Raw genomic sequence first — 16,729 nt, forward strand, 5'->3', positions numbered from 1 at the left:
TTCATTTAATACTTTAACACTCCTGCCTGTCTGATTTAATGATAAGGCTGGTGTCATATTTCTTTCTCTTTTGTGAACAAATCCACTGAAAAGATGAATATTTTCCAGCTTCTCTAACCTGTCTGTGGCTCTGACTCAACATTATCTTTGATTTTTTTATTTGTCTTTAGCAAACATCACTCAAACTGAAGTATATTGTGCATTTGTTGGGGACTGTTTTCAGTCACAGATAAATATGTGGAGGGAACGTGTCACCCAGTGTAACGAGGTGGCTCGTTGACATGTTTTTAAAGAAACAGCTTGACATTTTGGGAAATACAAGAAGACTGATACTACTCTCGTATCTGTCCGCCAAATACGAAGCATAAAGACCATTTAGCAAGGAAACAAATTTCCACCTACCAACATCTCTAAAGCAAATCAAAACATTATATGTCATTTGTTAAACCCATTGAGGTGGTGGAAGCGCAATCATTTTAAACTATGGACAGTGCTAGGCTACTTGTTCACCCCTGTTTTTAGTCTTTGTGCTAAGCTAAGCTAACTGTCTGCAGCCTCTAGGTCTATATGTAGCATGCAGTACCAGTTTTCTCATCTAAGTCTCACGAAGGAAGTAAAGATGTTCCTCTAAATACTGAACAATTCTCTCAAGTGCATCAGTGTTGTATTGATTTGAATTTGTATATATGCCCAATAAAACAGACAATAAAGTAAGTTTCCTGAAGCCAAAGGCAATGTCGTCTGTTTGACTAGGCTTTTAATACACTTAAGTAGGGTCACTTCATTGTTGGTTCTGACAATAAGAAAAATATAGAATATAATCAGACTCGTCCTTTAATTTTCTTGTTATCTTTCCTTTGATCCTCAGGGCGGCTACGCAGGGAACGCTGTGGGCTTTAAGCTGTCCTCGCTCCTCTCACTGGCCGACACCAAGGCCAACAAGCCGGGGATGAACCTCCTGCACTTTGTTGCCATGGTTAGTAAAAGCTGCAGGGATACAATGATGATGCACACAATGGCATTAAGGCCCGTACTGTTTTATGTAATCCAATACAACACAGCAAAGTGATGCAACAGAAATTACCATGGAGTTAAATCAACACTACTGATATGGTGCCACCGTAAAACTGGGCTGCACTGACTCAAACCTCCACTGTGTCACTTGGATTAATATAAGGTTCTCTGGTGTTGCCATTAATGTGTATGTTTGACTCTGTTTTTCAGCTGTGATTAAGTTTATGAACTGAACATGTTCATCAGCTTTGCCTAAAACACTAGTTGAAATAATTTACTGTGTAATGGTAACTATTTTTGAGGACATTGCACATTCCCTATTAAAGGTCTCTGGTCTGATTTTCACAGTTAAAACCAGACAGAATTTTACAAAATTTTAATGAAACATATAAAATAAACCCATAAAGGATGGATCAAAGGATTATTTGTCAGCCACAGAGAATTAGCTTCCCACAAATATTTCACAGCAGTGGTGCTTGAATCAACAGTGACCAAACACTGGGATTACAGAGGGCAGGTGGACAGCAGATGGTGACAGGAAACAGAAAAAGAGCCAAGAGTGGCTGGCCAGACACTTACATAACCAAAACAACAGAGTAGTCCTTCAGACAGCAGTTCTTCCACTTTACCTTGTACTGCACCAAATCTGTGGATGGAAAACGTGTAATGTGTCTCTCCACACAGGAGGCGAAGAAAAAGGACGAGAAGCTCCTCAAATTTCCAGAGAAACTTCAGGATGTTCAGAGTGCAGCCAGGTGAGCAGCGTGTTCACACGCCCTCTTTAACATCACATGGTGTCACTTGTCAATGCACATGTGTCCTGACTGATGAGACTGGTGTTATCAACCAGGCTGGAAGGAATCTCTCTGTAAGTCCAAGCAAGATAATTTGCAGCATTTTTTTTTTCACTGGAGGTTGTTGAATTTCATCAAATTTGGTTTCCAGTGGTGATGCGAGAAACGGCTCTGATGTCATCTGAATCCACATGTATGCATAACTAATCCACCTGCCGCCCGCCTGAGCACAATTTACATACCAGCACCCGATCAGTGGGATATTACGCAGGACGATATGGTAACATATTACCCTGACAAGCTGGTTTTAAATAAACAAACATTTATTTAAATTAAAAGTTGTCCGTTTTTGGTCAAATGAAAACAGCCACGGGTATTTCCACAATAGCCTTAACACAGTGTGACATTTTTAATCCTTTCAAAGTAAAAGTCTGCATCTCACTGCTACTTCCCGAACACAAACGCTGCCCAAATTAAATAATATATATATATGATTTATATAAGTTCAGCCTGATGAAAAAAGAAGCATAAAATATGTTCACATTTTAGAGAATGTAATTAATATTTTATTCACACATAATGTATTATTTCACACATTCGCTGTTAATCAAAATGGCAGTTTTTATGACCTGGCTCATCCAATCAGTGCCTGCGGATATAACTGCGATTTGTGCATCACTACTTTTCTAAGCTTTACCACTGAAAATAGGTGGAGAACAGGTGGCATTGTTTGAAGCTGTGATTGGCTGGCTGTCCTACTGACCATAGCTTCATCACAATCAAACTTTGTTAACGCAATGAGTCGTACTGTTCCAGCCTCATGCTTTAACAGAGCTATAATAACACCAGCAACTCCAAAATTCACCATAAGTTTAGACAAATTTAGTTTCTCATTGTTCCCCCTCTTTGTTGTTTTTACACACACCAGCCTCTGACAAACTTGTCATAAATATATTTAAAGTGTGTAGTTATTTCTGGGATGTGTAAATTAGGTTTTAACGGTTTTATTTATTGCTAAATTGATCACCACCTCAGCCTTATTACTCAAGCATGACATCTAACTTAAGCGCAGCACTTGGAGCAGTGTGTTCAGAACGCTGTGTGACTCTGGTGGCTGTCAGGCTCTGTCAGCTTCACAAGGTCATCTCTGTGTGGAGTCAGTACAGCTCCTGCACCACAGAGCCAGGATTACTCCTCCCTCCCTCAGTCTGCCAGTGTATTCAGCAAAATGTTCTCAAAATGTTTCCACGCTTACCGGCATTATAAGGATGATTTGCAGCCTGCAGTGTGATTATTGTGTGTGCAATAACCAAATTGTCTTTTCTCATGTAGAATCTCAGTGGAGAACATCGAGTTGGAGTTTTCCTCTTTATATGTTCGGATTAAATCCCTGGAGGAAAAGGTTCAAGGAGACCAGGAGCTACTGCGGCAGCTGGAGCCCTTTCTGCAGGTGAAGCAGCAGTAGTTATGTAATACATTATTATACACAGACACACAGAGAGAAAGTTGGATCCAGGCCACTGTACATTTCTGGCGCTGCTGACTCAAGTGCTGTAGATAATGACATCCATAAATGTGTGTAACGTTGTCTAAATAGAAAATGTGTGTGTGTGTGTGTGTGTGTGTGTGTGTGTGTGTGTTTGTTCGATGGCCTGTCTCAGAGTTCAGCACAGACTCTCCAGGACCTGAAGAGACGCAGGCTGGATCTGCGTAAAGAGGGAAACACTCTCATCGATTTCTTTTGTGAAGACAAGGACACGTTCAAGCTGGACGAGTGCTTCCGCATCTTTCAAGACTTCTGCATCAAGTTCAAGAAAGCTGTTAAGGTCAGTTTGATTTAAGAGGCTATTACAATGCTTTGTGGTTTTGGTCATTATTCCCCAACAGTAATAATAAAATATGTCACTAATCACTAAGTTGATTAGTGAGATCAGGAAATATGGCAGTGGTGCTAAAAAGAAGTTTATACAGAGAAACACAAACATTAGGCAGCTTTATTTGGAAAAGAAAAGAAAAGATTGAAACATGAATACCCAACAAGTTTCAGCTTTTAACTTCCACCTTTAACTTAATTGTGGTCTTGGTCTTGCAGCCAGATAAAACACGGGGCACAGTATGACCGTGTGACTTAATATTGGATGTGCAACATCCATTTTTTTTATGAGGATTATCATCAACATTTTGTGTGCACTCACTTTTGGTTTAAACTCCAAATTAAGTGGTTTACTTCAGCTTACTTCAGCTTCAGGATTAATGACGACTGAAAGCATTCATTCCAGTGGAGGGTGAACCACAGACAATAGTGGTCTTATAAACATAAGATCTTACTGATGTTAATGATTATTATAATGTAACGTGACATTTTCCTCCAAATTGTATCACATTGAAACAATATTGAAACATCTATTAAAGTGAGTGAATTTAGAGGTAAAAAGGGGCTTGAACTGCTTCTCGTCTGATTTGAAGTTACGTCATCTAAGTGTGTTTCTTGCATGTCTCACTCTACATTTCTCCACCTTTGTGTTTCTCTCAGGACAACATGGATCGCGAGTTGAAGGAAGCAGCCAGACAGCGTCGTCTGAGAGAGCTGGAGGAGAAGCGTTTTGCGTGGTCGGGTGCAGATCAGAGCGGGGGATTCGGTCGCAGCAGCAGCGAGAACGATGTGGAAATGCTCACCAAGGAAGGCCTCCTGGACCTCTTCCAGCAGAGGTCTCAGAGTCCCCACAGCCCGCTGGGACGTTCCGCCAGCGCCCGCCGTCACCGTCACACCATGACCTCCATAGCGGACCGCGAACTCCAGGGATACCTTGAGCTGTTCGGAGGCACCGGGAATCCCACTGACTATTCCAAGTTTAACAGCCTACCTCGGTCGGGACGCCCCGTGCAGCGGAGGACAACACCCTGGATCTTAGCCCAGGATGACAACCGTGAGTTAGGCTGCGACAGACAGGTGACGTCTCCATGTGCAGAAACTGAACCTATCAGCCCGCTGGCCAGGTTTTCCTCCTCCGGGTTAAATGATAACGAGGACCCGTACAACAACAACATTAATTACACATCTGTATCAGAAAGCAGCGCTCTGCCTCGCTCCTTTTGTTTCTTTCAGAAGCCTGTCCACCTTCCCAACCCAACATTTACCGGCCACATGAATGTTAGTGTGGAGAAGCATACTTTAGTTCGAGGTCCTCAAGCTTTCGACCTCCCTAGTCCAAACAATAACAGTAATCATATGCACTTTGTCAACCAGGGGGATGTGGTGGTGACAGATCTGGAAAAGGAGAGACGGTCACCTCCCAAGAATCTGAACTTTCCAGGTGAAAAACTTTTAGAAAGAGAGGTAGATCTCAAGGCAGTGTGGGAAGATAAAATAGATCTTCCTACACAGGCTGGGTCCTCTCCTGAAAGAGAGAAAGAAGAAGAGGACAACAGCACAGTCTCATCAACAACCTGTGATACAAACCTTCCTCTAGATACCTCTGTATCCAATAAGAAGCCAGTGTTTTACATCCTAGACTGCACAGAAACTGACTGCTCCGTCACCTTGGATTATTCTGAGGCTGAAAGCTCCTCTCTAACAAAAGAGGGACTTCACTTCAGAGCAACGGACTGCAGCAAGGATCAGCAGAGCCAGCAAGATCCAAGCTCACTGTCCTCTAATCTGGAGTCCATGTCTCCTAACGAGCAGTCTGTTTCAACCAATGAGCTTTCAGCGCCGAAATCTGTGGACGCAGCATCCATGACCCCGTCGGGGACCACGGAAGAATGGGACACGGAGAGCTGCGACACCGCTGAGGGAAAACAAGGCACAGAGAAAGATGTGCAGAGAAGCAGCAGGAAACCAGCGCACGTGAAGAGTAAAGCTAACAAAGCGACAAAGAGCAGCGGAGGTCGCGGCGTTCGAACGCTGACCAGCAACGAGAGCCAGGGCATGCGGAAAGTTGTGCCTATTAGCAAGCTTACGAGGGCGGGTAGCAGCAAGCACGGAGAGAGGACTTTGGCGCACGACAGTGGGGAGTCACACCGGCCTCTCCGAGATCAGAGCACCCCGGCAAGAGGAAGGAGCGAGAAGACCACAAGACCTCCTCGACACTCCAGTCTGCCTCCCGACGAGTCAAAAGCTCAGAGGGGAAGCAGCACGAGCAGCATTTCAAGATGGGCACGTGATTCGACCCCGAAGAAGGCCTCCACCCACAAGCCGAGCGCCAAACCCCTGAGGAACATCCCCAAGCCTCCCCCGGAGGAGAAAATGTGCCGCTCCACCATGAGAGCCTTGGCCCAGGCCCAGGCCCAGGCCCAGGCTCAGGCTCAGGCTCAGGCCCAGGCTCAGGCCCAGGGTGGCGCTTCCTCCGAGAACAGCAGCTCACACACTCTCAGCGCAAAAAACACCTCTGACGTCCCCAGCTTTGCCCGTAACACCGTAGCTTCGACCTCCAGGACCAAGAAGGAGCTGGGCCCCCCGTCCGTCCCCTCCACCCCGTCTCGCAGCCCCTTGCTCCTGGGTCGACAGTCCTCCGTGAAGCAGAACAGGGTATCACCCACAGTCCCCACCAGCGAGGAGCGACCACAAGGGACAAACCTGCGGCGAGTGCAAAGCGTGAAGGCCGCCAGTCGAAGCACCTACCGCAGCGAGACCCCGCCTCCGACACGTGAGGATATTCGCAAGACTAATAGCTTTTCCGAAAAGGCGATGACGCCCAGCAGAAGTGCTAAACCGAGCTGGAAATAAAACAAACCAACTGGAGAAAGACAAGTAGAGACTCTCTCCCTGAGCTCAGTGTAAATTGACATTCACTCCTCTTCCCCATCTACAGTTCTGACGTCTCCTCTCATACGATGCAAAATACAGGAATCTGAATCTCACCAGTAGCTGACTCTGGATCAGGTTTATGAATTGCAAAGAGCAAGATGCAATGAACCTCTCCATGTGTTCCACTTCGTTCGTACAAAAAACCTGTTGTTCACAACTTCCTTTTTTCTTGGGGGAGGGGGGGATTAACTAAACTGACAAATGGCAAATTGGTGTCTTTACACAGAAGCCTCTTTGCCTGCTTAGCTGTCTGTGTAGCATCTGTGCTAGTGTCTGTGGTGATGTTGACGTTGAACACTACTGTCTATACAATGCTGCTAATTAGCTCTGACAATTTGAAACTTGAGTTTCAGTGTCTGTTTGATTCAGGGTTACAAGATTTGTTGTACCTTACCTTGCTGCTCTTACGGTGATTTTCCGTTTTGTTGCCTCCTCCTGTAGAGAACCGCTCCGTTTGCTTTTTGGTTCCTTTGCTTGATACCTCAGAAAAATTGCAGTGGCCTTGTACCAGCAGACAAAGTAGGATATATTCTTTGGTTCTGCATGATAACGATGTAGACAAAATCTGATCGTTTGGTTTAAAATAATTGCAATGTCACTTTTTACAAACCCCTGGTATATTACTATTACGACAATATATATAAAGTCACAGATTATATGCTCACAGTGCGTACCAACTGTTGTACTACTCGTACCTTGTGTATGTATGTGTCTGTAGTTTGTAAATGTTATAGAACCCCTCCATAACGTCATGGAGTAGACGTGCACGTAGGAAACGTTTCCTATACACAGTAGGCTAACACACGATCAACGCTAATGCTTTGAAAGAAAAGCATTGAATGCATCTGAAACAACACTGAAAATACCATCTGTCATGTGATCTAATTTTTCTACTGTGAATGTAGTCTGATTAGATTCTCTCCAGGCCTGCAACAATAGCTCTAACTGGTCATAATTTTGCTTAGCATCAGTTTGCGCCTCTTATGTGTTGCCATGACGTTCAAGTCACAGAGTGAGTCGTCCAGTTTTCTGAAAAATAAACACCCGCTGATCTTTGAAGATCCCAGATGTTCAATGAAAAACACTTACTGCTGGTTTTCCAGAATCCTCAAATACATTTGTTCTGCTGCACAATAGAAATAAATGAAGCCAGTTTCTCAAGAGGCAAACTATATTTCCTGAACTCCGCCAGAAACTACATCTGTCCTTGCTCATTTCGTATAGTACACGAATAATATAAACATTATTTTGTATGGAAATGTGAAATGATAACAATTTTACATCCCCTGTATACGGACAACAATAACTAATAAAGGTTATACATTTTGTTTAAGTATTGTACAAACTAAGCACAGACACAGCTGCCATCTTTGAAAAAAATATTCTGCTGCACAATAATGATATAATCCAGTAAATGTGGTACATTTACTGTTAAAAGTAATAATAATTTACCCCATTTGTCAAGTTGCAGCATTGTTTGTTGCAACTTTTTTCAGTGTAACACAAGTTTTTTTTTATCAGTTATATTTGGCAATATTGATGTTACATTATTTCATATTTATATTCAAAATAATGGGTCTATATATTTCTTTTGTTGAACAAAAAGAGCAAGGACGTCTGTCATTTCCAGCTACCTGAATAAGAAATTTAGTTGTATTAAAAACAGACAACATCTTTTCCATCCAGAGTCTTTGAGGTTTCTGGAACAATCTTCCTTATTTTTCATAAAAACGGAGGCCTGTGATGTTGATACAGAAAAGGCGCAGACTGGGGCTAAATTCAGCCCTGTTGACCATCTCACACCACTTGCCTTTCAACCTGCATTGTGCCATTGCCTTGATGGCAACAACATTCACAACAGTGCATTGCCTTAAAGCTTAATGTAGCCGATCCATCACCAGTAGAAACTCCTCGATTGTAAAAGGAGAGTAGAAACTTTTCCTACATTCCATCGCACCGAACTGAAACAGTGACTCCGCTGGTTAGTGATTCACTTTGTAAATAATGTAAAGACATAGTATTTTTCTGACTATCAATATGTTTACATAGCATTAAAAAAATGAAGGCCAGAAGAGTGAAGTGAAGTATGTGAGAGCACAGATATTTTAAAGTGGTCAGAGCATCCATATCTTGCATCAGATGTTTGAGAGTCCTGGCCTGCGGTGTGTTGACATGCTTTGGGTGTCTTCCTGTTCCCTGTAATGCAAATGAAGTTAATGGAGTAATGACACAAAAGACCCAGTGTGACGTGCCACTGTGTGTGTGTGTGTGTGGCCTGCATGTCGCCTAAATTTAGAGTGCTTTTCACAGAGAACAAAATGGAGTCATGTAGGACTGCAGCTCAACAACAATTAAAACAAAATGAATTATTGTTTATTAAGAGTTTAACACCAAAAAGCTAATTAGCTTCATCAGGACCTAAGGTGTGGTTTGAAGAGCAAAGGACAAAAACACAACAGCAGGAATCACTTATTTGAAAGAAATAAGCTGATTGAGAAAATGTTTTCATGGCCTTTTAAAGGAGCTATTTACAAGTTTTGCTATTGCTACATAGCCAATGTTTACATATCAGTTGTTTTGTGAGTTCAGCATCAAACTTCATTCCTTTACTCACCAACAGCTGTCTCCAGTGGTGGAAAGCAACACCAATATTAACTCTTATCTCTATCACTTCTTTTCTTCTACTGGAGTTAGCATGCTAACCAGCTAGCTCCGGCCCCTTCTTTTCACTTTCCGATAGCGACTCACTGTAGCCTCCAATCTGCCTTTAAGACAAATCATTGCTCAGAAGACGTATTATGGCCTCTTGTCTTGTAAACGCAACAATGGCGGAAGCTGTCGTCAAGTGACAACCACCACCACTCCCCCTCCTGGCAAGAAACCACGTTCAGCGGCAGAGAAAACTTACAAATAGCTCCTTTAAATGTCAGGAAATAGTGAAAATTCCCATTTTGAAGCCCATCTTAAAATCCAGTTGACCTGTTTGAAATTCTTGTATCATCCAACAAAGTATCCAAACCCAAAGATCATTCAGTGATCAGTCAATTTGCTGATTAGAAAACCAGTAAAAAATCTCAAAATCACAAGGAATTTATTTGTATTTTTTCCTACAAATGACTAATTATTATATCAAAATTGATGTTGCTGATTGTTTTTCTGGCAATTGATTAATCGCCTAATCGTGTGATTATCTCATCAGTGCATCTTGAGTTCAGATATTTGAGATTTTTTAACATTTATCCTCCTGTAAACTTTCATTTAAATCACAAAGATTGTGGAAAACAGTTTGTAACTGATAAACCAACCATTTACAGCTTCAAAACCCAGGAAAAATGTGTGTTTAGCATAAATAACTATTTGTCCCTCTTTTGGAAAAAAGAAACATCTTTAGTCACAACTTTTATTTCAATTAGATCATTAATTTGGCTGCAAAAAAAGGACAAACTAACTATTATGAAACTTGAGCTGCTTTTCTTCTGCCTTGGACTCAGATCGTCCCTGTCTTCTTCTGCTCTCTGTCTCTGTCCTGAGTCTCCTCCTTTGTGTCGTCTCCTGCTGTCTTTTTAACAGCCCCGAGCGTCACAATGGCTGCCCTTTACATTAAATCACACTGGCCTGCAGCAGAAGAGCTGCTGTGGAATTTGAATACTTACTCACTCTTTTCACCACAACGTCCTTGTTAGGGGACGGTTACTGCAGTAACACTGCAAACAGCAATTACCAATACTGACTCTGGCCTTGTAAACGGAAAGGTCAGTGCCGTCCACAAATTTTTGTCAAGTTAAACTGGTATTGTTTCAAGTCACAAACCTGGTACAAACGTGCAACTTTATATTTAGAGTGAATCATTTTATATAATCTTTATAGTAGTCCTATATGTGTTCCCTCAATTTATCTCTAATGATTCATGTGTCTTGTTTTGGCATTAATTTCCCCAAGGACGTCTTTTATACACAGGAGAGGACTGAAAGAATAGTTGAGGTGTTTTTTTACTCTGATGTGATTCTCTGTGATGAGGATGTTGACGTGTCAGCTGTAGTTTTCACACCTGTGCATAAATAGGTGCCGCGCCGCTCTGCTTGGTCTTTAACAATCTGAAGTGTCATGATGTAAAAAGCTGAAAGACTGATCACTACGTCGAGCAAATGATCATCTCTGATCACTAGACCACAGGGCTGCAAATCATGATCTTAACTGTTTATATTTCTGATGTCGACATCAAAGAAATAAATAAAATCACATGTTGCTGTGTAGCCTGAAAACTTGCTCTCTGTTTTTTCTTGCTGCTCAATAATAGACGCTGCTGTGAATCATGAAAGTTGACTATTTTTAAATCATTATTTTGCTGTGCAGTCTGGAGGTCTCAATGAGGACACTGATGGAAAATTCCTGGTTGTACAAGTAGCTCAGGTAAAAAAACAAAAAAACAGAAACAAATATGGAAAATAGAACAACAAAAAATGTAAGAAAAGCCCTTAAAAAACTCTTTTTTTTAGGGATGTGACGACAGTTTCTCATTCAAATCAGGCTAATATCAATCTTATTCTAAGGTGAATGTGCTGCAATAATAACACACAACCAGTAAAACCAGTTTGTCCCACGTCTGCCTTTAAACCACTAGAGTGCAGCAGAGTATCTGGGCTCATCGCTCTGTAATCTTCAACTCGTTGCATCCTCTGCCTTTTCTCTGTAACAACGAGCTTCTCAGAAACACACAAAGTGCTTTACAAATCAAGTAAATAAAGTATATACTGTGTATAGATTTAAAACAACAATTTGTTTCAATACTGGAGTTGCATGGAGGTTCAGCCCCAGTACAAACTGATAGAACCGCAACACAGCAGAACCCTCAGTGATGATTTCTGATATTTCAGCCTTTAAGCAGATACAGTTTTTAACATATGGACATAAAGAAATATCAATATCTTGTTAATCTTTCAGGATAAATACACAGGTGTTGAGTGTTTTCTTTTGTCAGCTGTGTTGTGGTGTCTTTGGGGGCCTCATTTATCCATTTCAGGCGCAACTTTTCTTGATTTTTATTTAATTGAGAGAGTAACAGCATCAAATCTGCTCATGCACATGTTGATATAAATGATACATGATCTCCTTGGTGTTGAGCTGAGGTGCTGCAGCAGTGATGTAATCTGACATTTTTCCAGGAGCAGAGCTAAAGTGTCCAGAGTGGACCAGATAACAGACGCCAGGAGGAAGAAACAAGCCGAGACCACAGAATATAAACGGCAACCATTTTGTGTTCCCATACAAATATAAAACGTTCATTATTGTTGACTCGTATATTAAACACGTCACATTCAGATCTGTATATTAGGAATGACTCAGTACGATGTGTCCAGTATATAGTCTTATCCTAGAGGCACTGAGCAGTATGGGCTACTACCAAAGACAAAGTACGATGTACTGTGTAGCATCAGATCTCAAGTAGCTCGTGACTTGGCACGTTGATCTCTAGATCAAAGTTGCTGTAGCCATGTGTGAGGGATTATGTTCCTCCCAATCCCTCCTTATCCTGCAGCTCAACCTAACACCTGAAGGAGGATCTTTACTTTCACTCTTGACTCTGCTGCAGGTAGTGACAGGTCTTCTCATCCACAGCTGGTGAGCAGTAGCATTCATGTTCTTTTCTTTTTTTTTTCATCTTTGGTGGATGAAAGAGCAGCTCAAGGATGTCCCCTTGCTCATCAAGTACGTCATGAATCAGACAACCGGGAGTAAAGCGACAACAACGTTCCTGCACAGGAAGGACGCCTCTGCAACATGATCCCTAGAAAGAGTGAGTCACAACTTGTGTCTCTATTATGAGCGATTTTCAGCGCATATTTGCTACAGCAGTGGTTTTTTGGGAGTTCTTAAAAAGCCCCTCCTCTTCTGGGGAATTTCAAATCCTCCGACACTGATTGTTTGGATATCTGTAGCTGATTTTATCTTACATCAATCATTTACAGCTAAAAAAAGTACACGCGAGTTCATTCTTTAAAGATTCTTTTGCTTTTTAATACCAGCTGACAGTCTGTGCAGTGTTTTACTACGGTATCCTGGTGGTGACCTTACTCCCTGTCACTTTAAAGGACACAGTGTCGCTGCTGATTCTTGTCACAGCATCGCTCTGACCTTTAACGCATGTATGCATGTAAATGTATGTGCCACAGCCTCCACAGCACAGTAACAACATGCCTGGGTTTCACAGACTCATTCTACTACAGCCACGGGGGATTATCAGTGTAAGATCCACAGAGGACTGCTGAGCTTAGCAGCCAGTCTAAATACAACTGACTGTTTGCAGACAGCTGCCCAGGTGTCAATAAAACACTGAAGTGTTTTTTTTTTCCTTGAGAGAGTAGGAGAGAAAAGCTTTAGCCTGACAGTGGAGTGTTGATGTGGTTGATGCTGACGTCTTCCTTCTGTCCTCAGATCTACGAGACGTGAACACGCGGTGAAAGTCAAACCCCTCGACCGGCCCAACAGACGCAGAGAGACGCCACTGAAATAGACATGGGGTGAGGGACATACTTCACACACTGTGTTAGTGCCAGAAACTTTGCTTTTCCTTCAAACAAAGTTTTTTTTTTTTTTTTTACATGTTATCTTACAATACAATGCTGAAATCAAATGAATGAAATGCTCACTAGAGCTGAGAGCCAATTAATCAGTTAGCTGCTCAATAAGCTGCTATTTTGAGAGAAGATAGATCTTCAGTTTCAGTCATTTTCTGGATCTGGTTTTACAAAACTTGAGAATTTGTATTTGTATCTTTGAGGTTTCTATTGATAGGAAGATAAAACAGAATATAAAGACACCACATGGGGCTCTGGGAAACTGTTATGGACACATTTTGACAGAACTATGGAATGAACGATGGAGTGATGAAAATAATCGTTGGTTGCAGCGCTAATATTCAGAGTTACATTCACATTATTATTAATTCAGTCCATACATTTTCATGGCTGCTATTAAAGTTTAAAATACATTATTCAAGTACTACTGTATCAGACACTGTTCCTGCAATAACTTTATCAGAGCTACACTCAAACTCACTTCCTGCTAAGACGCAGTACATGGTCTGGAGATTTGATGGTAATTTATTTTAAGGGCTGCAGCTTTTTAAAATAAATCTGACGGTCATACATAATACAGTTGATTTTTCATCTGTTTTCCTGTTGCCAGCGTCAGGACAGAAATCTCACATCAGTAAAAGGACAGAAGTATATCAGCTGTTTCATGCTTTGGGTTTTACTTCACAGCAAATACGTCTCTGTTGACTAAGTGGATGTCCTTCTCCGACATAGATGATACTGTACATTCAACGGCATCCTCTCTGATAACTGTTTCACTCCACAAAAGCCTCATTATTATCATTTCCACATCAGACATTCGTCGCTATTTGGTCCTCAGCTTATGTTCAACCAAAACAGCGTGAATGAGACAAAAGAAATTGGTCAATTATTCAGCAGCCATTCACAGAGCTTTCTGCTAATCCCACCATGCTCTACTGAACTAATGGCGGCAGCAGGTGCAGGCAGCTGTGACCAGAGAGACATGAAATTATGGACAAATGATCAAACTCTACTCTGCACATTCTGGTTTTGTTCTCGAACCAGACTTCGTTTACAGGGTCAGTTCACATGTAGGAAACATTGTGGTGTAGGATTTATTGGCTCTTTATGTGTAGCTGCTTTGATGCTATTATTTGAATATGGTATTTTTTTCCCCCCTCTAACATTCAAAGTTTGATCAGGAGTATTGAGTTTTTACAGTGAGATTCATTATATTCTGTTTAATTCTCAAACTTAAAGCAGAAAGCTGTTGTTGATCTACACTGTGCACTGCATGGAAGGACTTTAAAGTTTTAGTCAGTGGTGGAAAGTAACTTGGATTTAACTATACTGTACTTTTTTGTACTTTACAGTCCATCTGATGTTACTTTGTTGGTCTACTTTACTTTTCAGACCAAATCTTACATACAAAACAATCGCTTGTACAATCGGATGCTTTAACTGTCAAATGGAATAAAACATATTTTAAAGTAGCGTCACCTTGAATGCTACAACACTGAATTGCATGTTAAATGTTATTGCATCACTATATTGTGAATGTGTAATCCTCTGAGGGGCCTTTCTGCATAATAGGAACTTTTCCTTTCTGTACTTTGAACTCATTTTGCTGATAATACTTCTGCACTTTTGCTGAGGTAGCACTTTGAATGCAGAGTTTCACATGTAAAGGACTTTTAAAACTTTGATGTGGCTTCTTTAGCTTTCACGAGGACCTGGATACTTCATACTGTACCTGTGAAGTTATTTAAGAAACAGAGACGCGATGCTGAAACAAACAGAAATCTTTGCACCAAGTCTGTGATTGTGCGCTGCATACTAAGCAGATGCCCTTTGACTGTGGCACACAAACACACACAAATACACACACAAATACACACACACACACACACACACACACACACACACACATATGCATGCACACACACTGCATTAGTTCTCTAAAATAGTTGTGAGGCCTTCAGATGCATCAAGATCAACCCCTCCCCCTCCTCCGATACACACCAGACAATAAACCTCATGCCGCCTTTTTTTCTATCACACAAAATCAGTAATGGAAAAGGAATGCAAATAACCTGTTTCTGTCTTTCTTTCTGTTCTTTTCTTTCTTTCTTTCTTTCTTTTTTAATCTGAAAAGAGTCTTTCATGGGCTGCTGCATAATGTAGGGGTTGTCAAGGCAACAGCCTCCCTCATAAGAAGGGAGGGGCCCGACTGGAAACCACAGTTACAACTGGTGCTGGGATGTCCCGTCAGGAGTCCCAGCAGGAGGCTGGTGCTGTTGAAAAACTTTACAAACACACTCAGTTTTCTTTTTTCATGCTTCATGATAGATGCTAATAATGTACAGTATATAAGTTTATTTTAGAAACAAGTGTAATCTTTCATCTCTTTATTGAACACACCCATTAAACATTCACAGTGCTGGTGGAAAAACGAATTGAACCCTTTGGGTTTAATAACTGGTTGAACTTCTTTTAGTTCCAATAACCTCAAACAATCTCTTTGTGTAGCTGCTGATCAAACCTGCACAATGGACAGCTGCTTCAGCTCAGCCATGATCTTATGTCTTGTGTGAGCCGCTCTCTGAGAGTCAACAGCTTCTCTACGGAGTTAAGGTCTGGGATCAGACTGGGCTTCTCCGAGAACTGTATTTTCTTTGTTTGAAGTCATTCTGTATTATTTCCATGTTTATGGTTGTTGTCCTGCTGCATCTCTCTGACAGCCGCCCTGATATTATCCTGTCAGATAAACCTGGTAATTCATTTTCCTCCCCATGATGTCGGGTCGTCCAGGCCCAGAGGCAGCAAAGCCCCAAATCATGATGCTTCCTCCATCCTACTTCACCTTTGGGACGTTGTTTTCATGTTGGTGTGCTGAGCCATTTTCACACATAGTGCTGCATGTTCTTCCCAAACAATTGAACCTCAGTCCATATAAAACCTTTTCTCAGTAGTGTTGTAGAAAGTCTTTGACAAACCTTATGCATGCAGCTCTGTGGTGTCCATGGCAGAACACCGTGCTCTATGAGGTTAACCAGCTCCAACGGTTAGTTTAGGCTTCTTGCTGTTACTTTCACTGTTTAGTTTCGTTGTTGCATAATTCTGATCAATCTGCGTTTGAGTCTCTGGACTCATCTCAGCAGGACACCCACCTCGAGGGAGATTAGTGACAGAACTAAATCATCTCCATTTAGAGAAAGTTTGTCTGACTGTGGACTCGTGAATATCTAAACTCTTTTTGATCTGTAACCCTCTTCCAGCTTTTCTTGATCATTAAGTCTTCTGAGGTCTTAGGCATGACCCACGTCAGCAGATGCGTCTTATGAATAGCAGACTAAATGTAATCTCACTTCAGGAAGCTTTTAAATGTAGGACTTTTACTAGAAATTACATTTATTTTGCACTTTAGTAACTGTTTTTGTGCTTTGTACTTTTGTTGCTATGACACTTCACATTGGGGATCAAAAAGTATTTTATCTTATAGGAACAACTTTTATTTTATAAACCAACATGGAGTCTACAGTTCTTAACAGGAGACAGGA

At 41.5% G+C, this 16,729-nt stretch overlaps 2 protein-coding genes across 2 annotated transcripts in view; both read left to right on the top strand.

Moving 5' to 3' along the window:
• The window catches only part of fhdc1 (FH2 domain containing 1), a 33,655-nt gene extending 22,778 nt beyond the window's left edge, over positions 1-10,877 (top strand). The window contains exons 8-12 of the mRNA XM_056372510.1: positions 869-976; positions 1,699-1,769; positions 3,141-3,258; positions 3,470-3,634; positions 4,342-10,877. Coding sequence (XP_056228485.1) covers positions 869-976; positions 1,699-1,769; positions 3,141-3,258; positions 3,470-3,634; positions 4,342-6,534 — 2,655 coding nt within the window. The 3' untranslated portion in view covers positions 6,535-10,877. The remainder of the gene's footprint in view (positions 1-868; positions 977-1,698; positions 1,770-3,140; positions 3,259-3,469; positions 3,635-4,341) is intronic.
• Positions 10,878-12,311: 1,434 nt separating this feature from the next.
• The window catches only part of trim2a (tripartite motif containing 2a), a 34,831-nt gene continuing 30,413 nt past the window's right edge, over positions 12,312-16,729 (top strand). Inside the window, exons 1-2 of the mRNA XM_056372575.1 lie at positions 12,312-12,409; positions 13,048-13,133. The gene's annotated coding sequence lies outside the window, so the exon portion shown is untranslated. The remainder of the gene's footprint in view (positions 12,410-13,047; positions 13,134-16,729) is intronic.

Source organism: Seriola aureovittata, chromosome 3 (assembly GCF_021018895.1).
Source record: "Seriola aureovittata isolate HTS-2021-v1 ecotype China chromosome 3, ASM2101889v1, whole genome shotgun sequence".
Classification (NCBI taxonomy): domain Eukaryota; kingdom Metazoa; phylum Chordata; class Actinopteri; order Carangiformes; family Carangidae; genus Seriola; species Seriola aureovittata.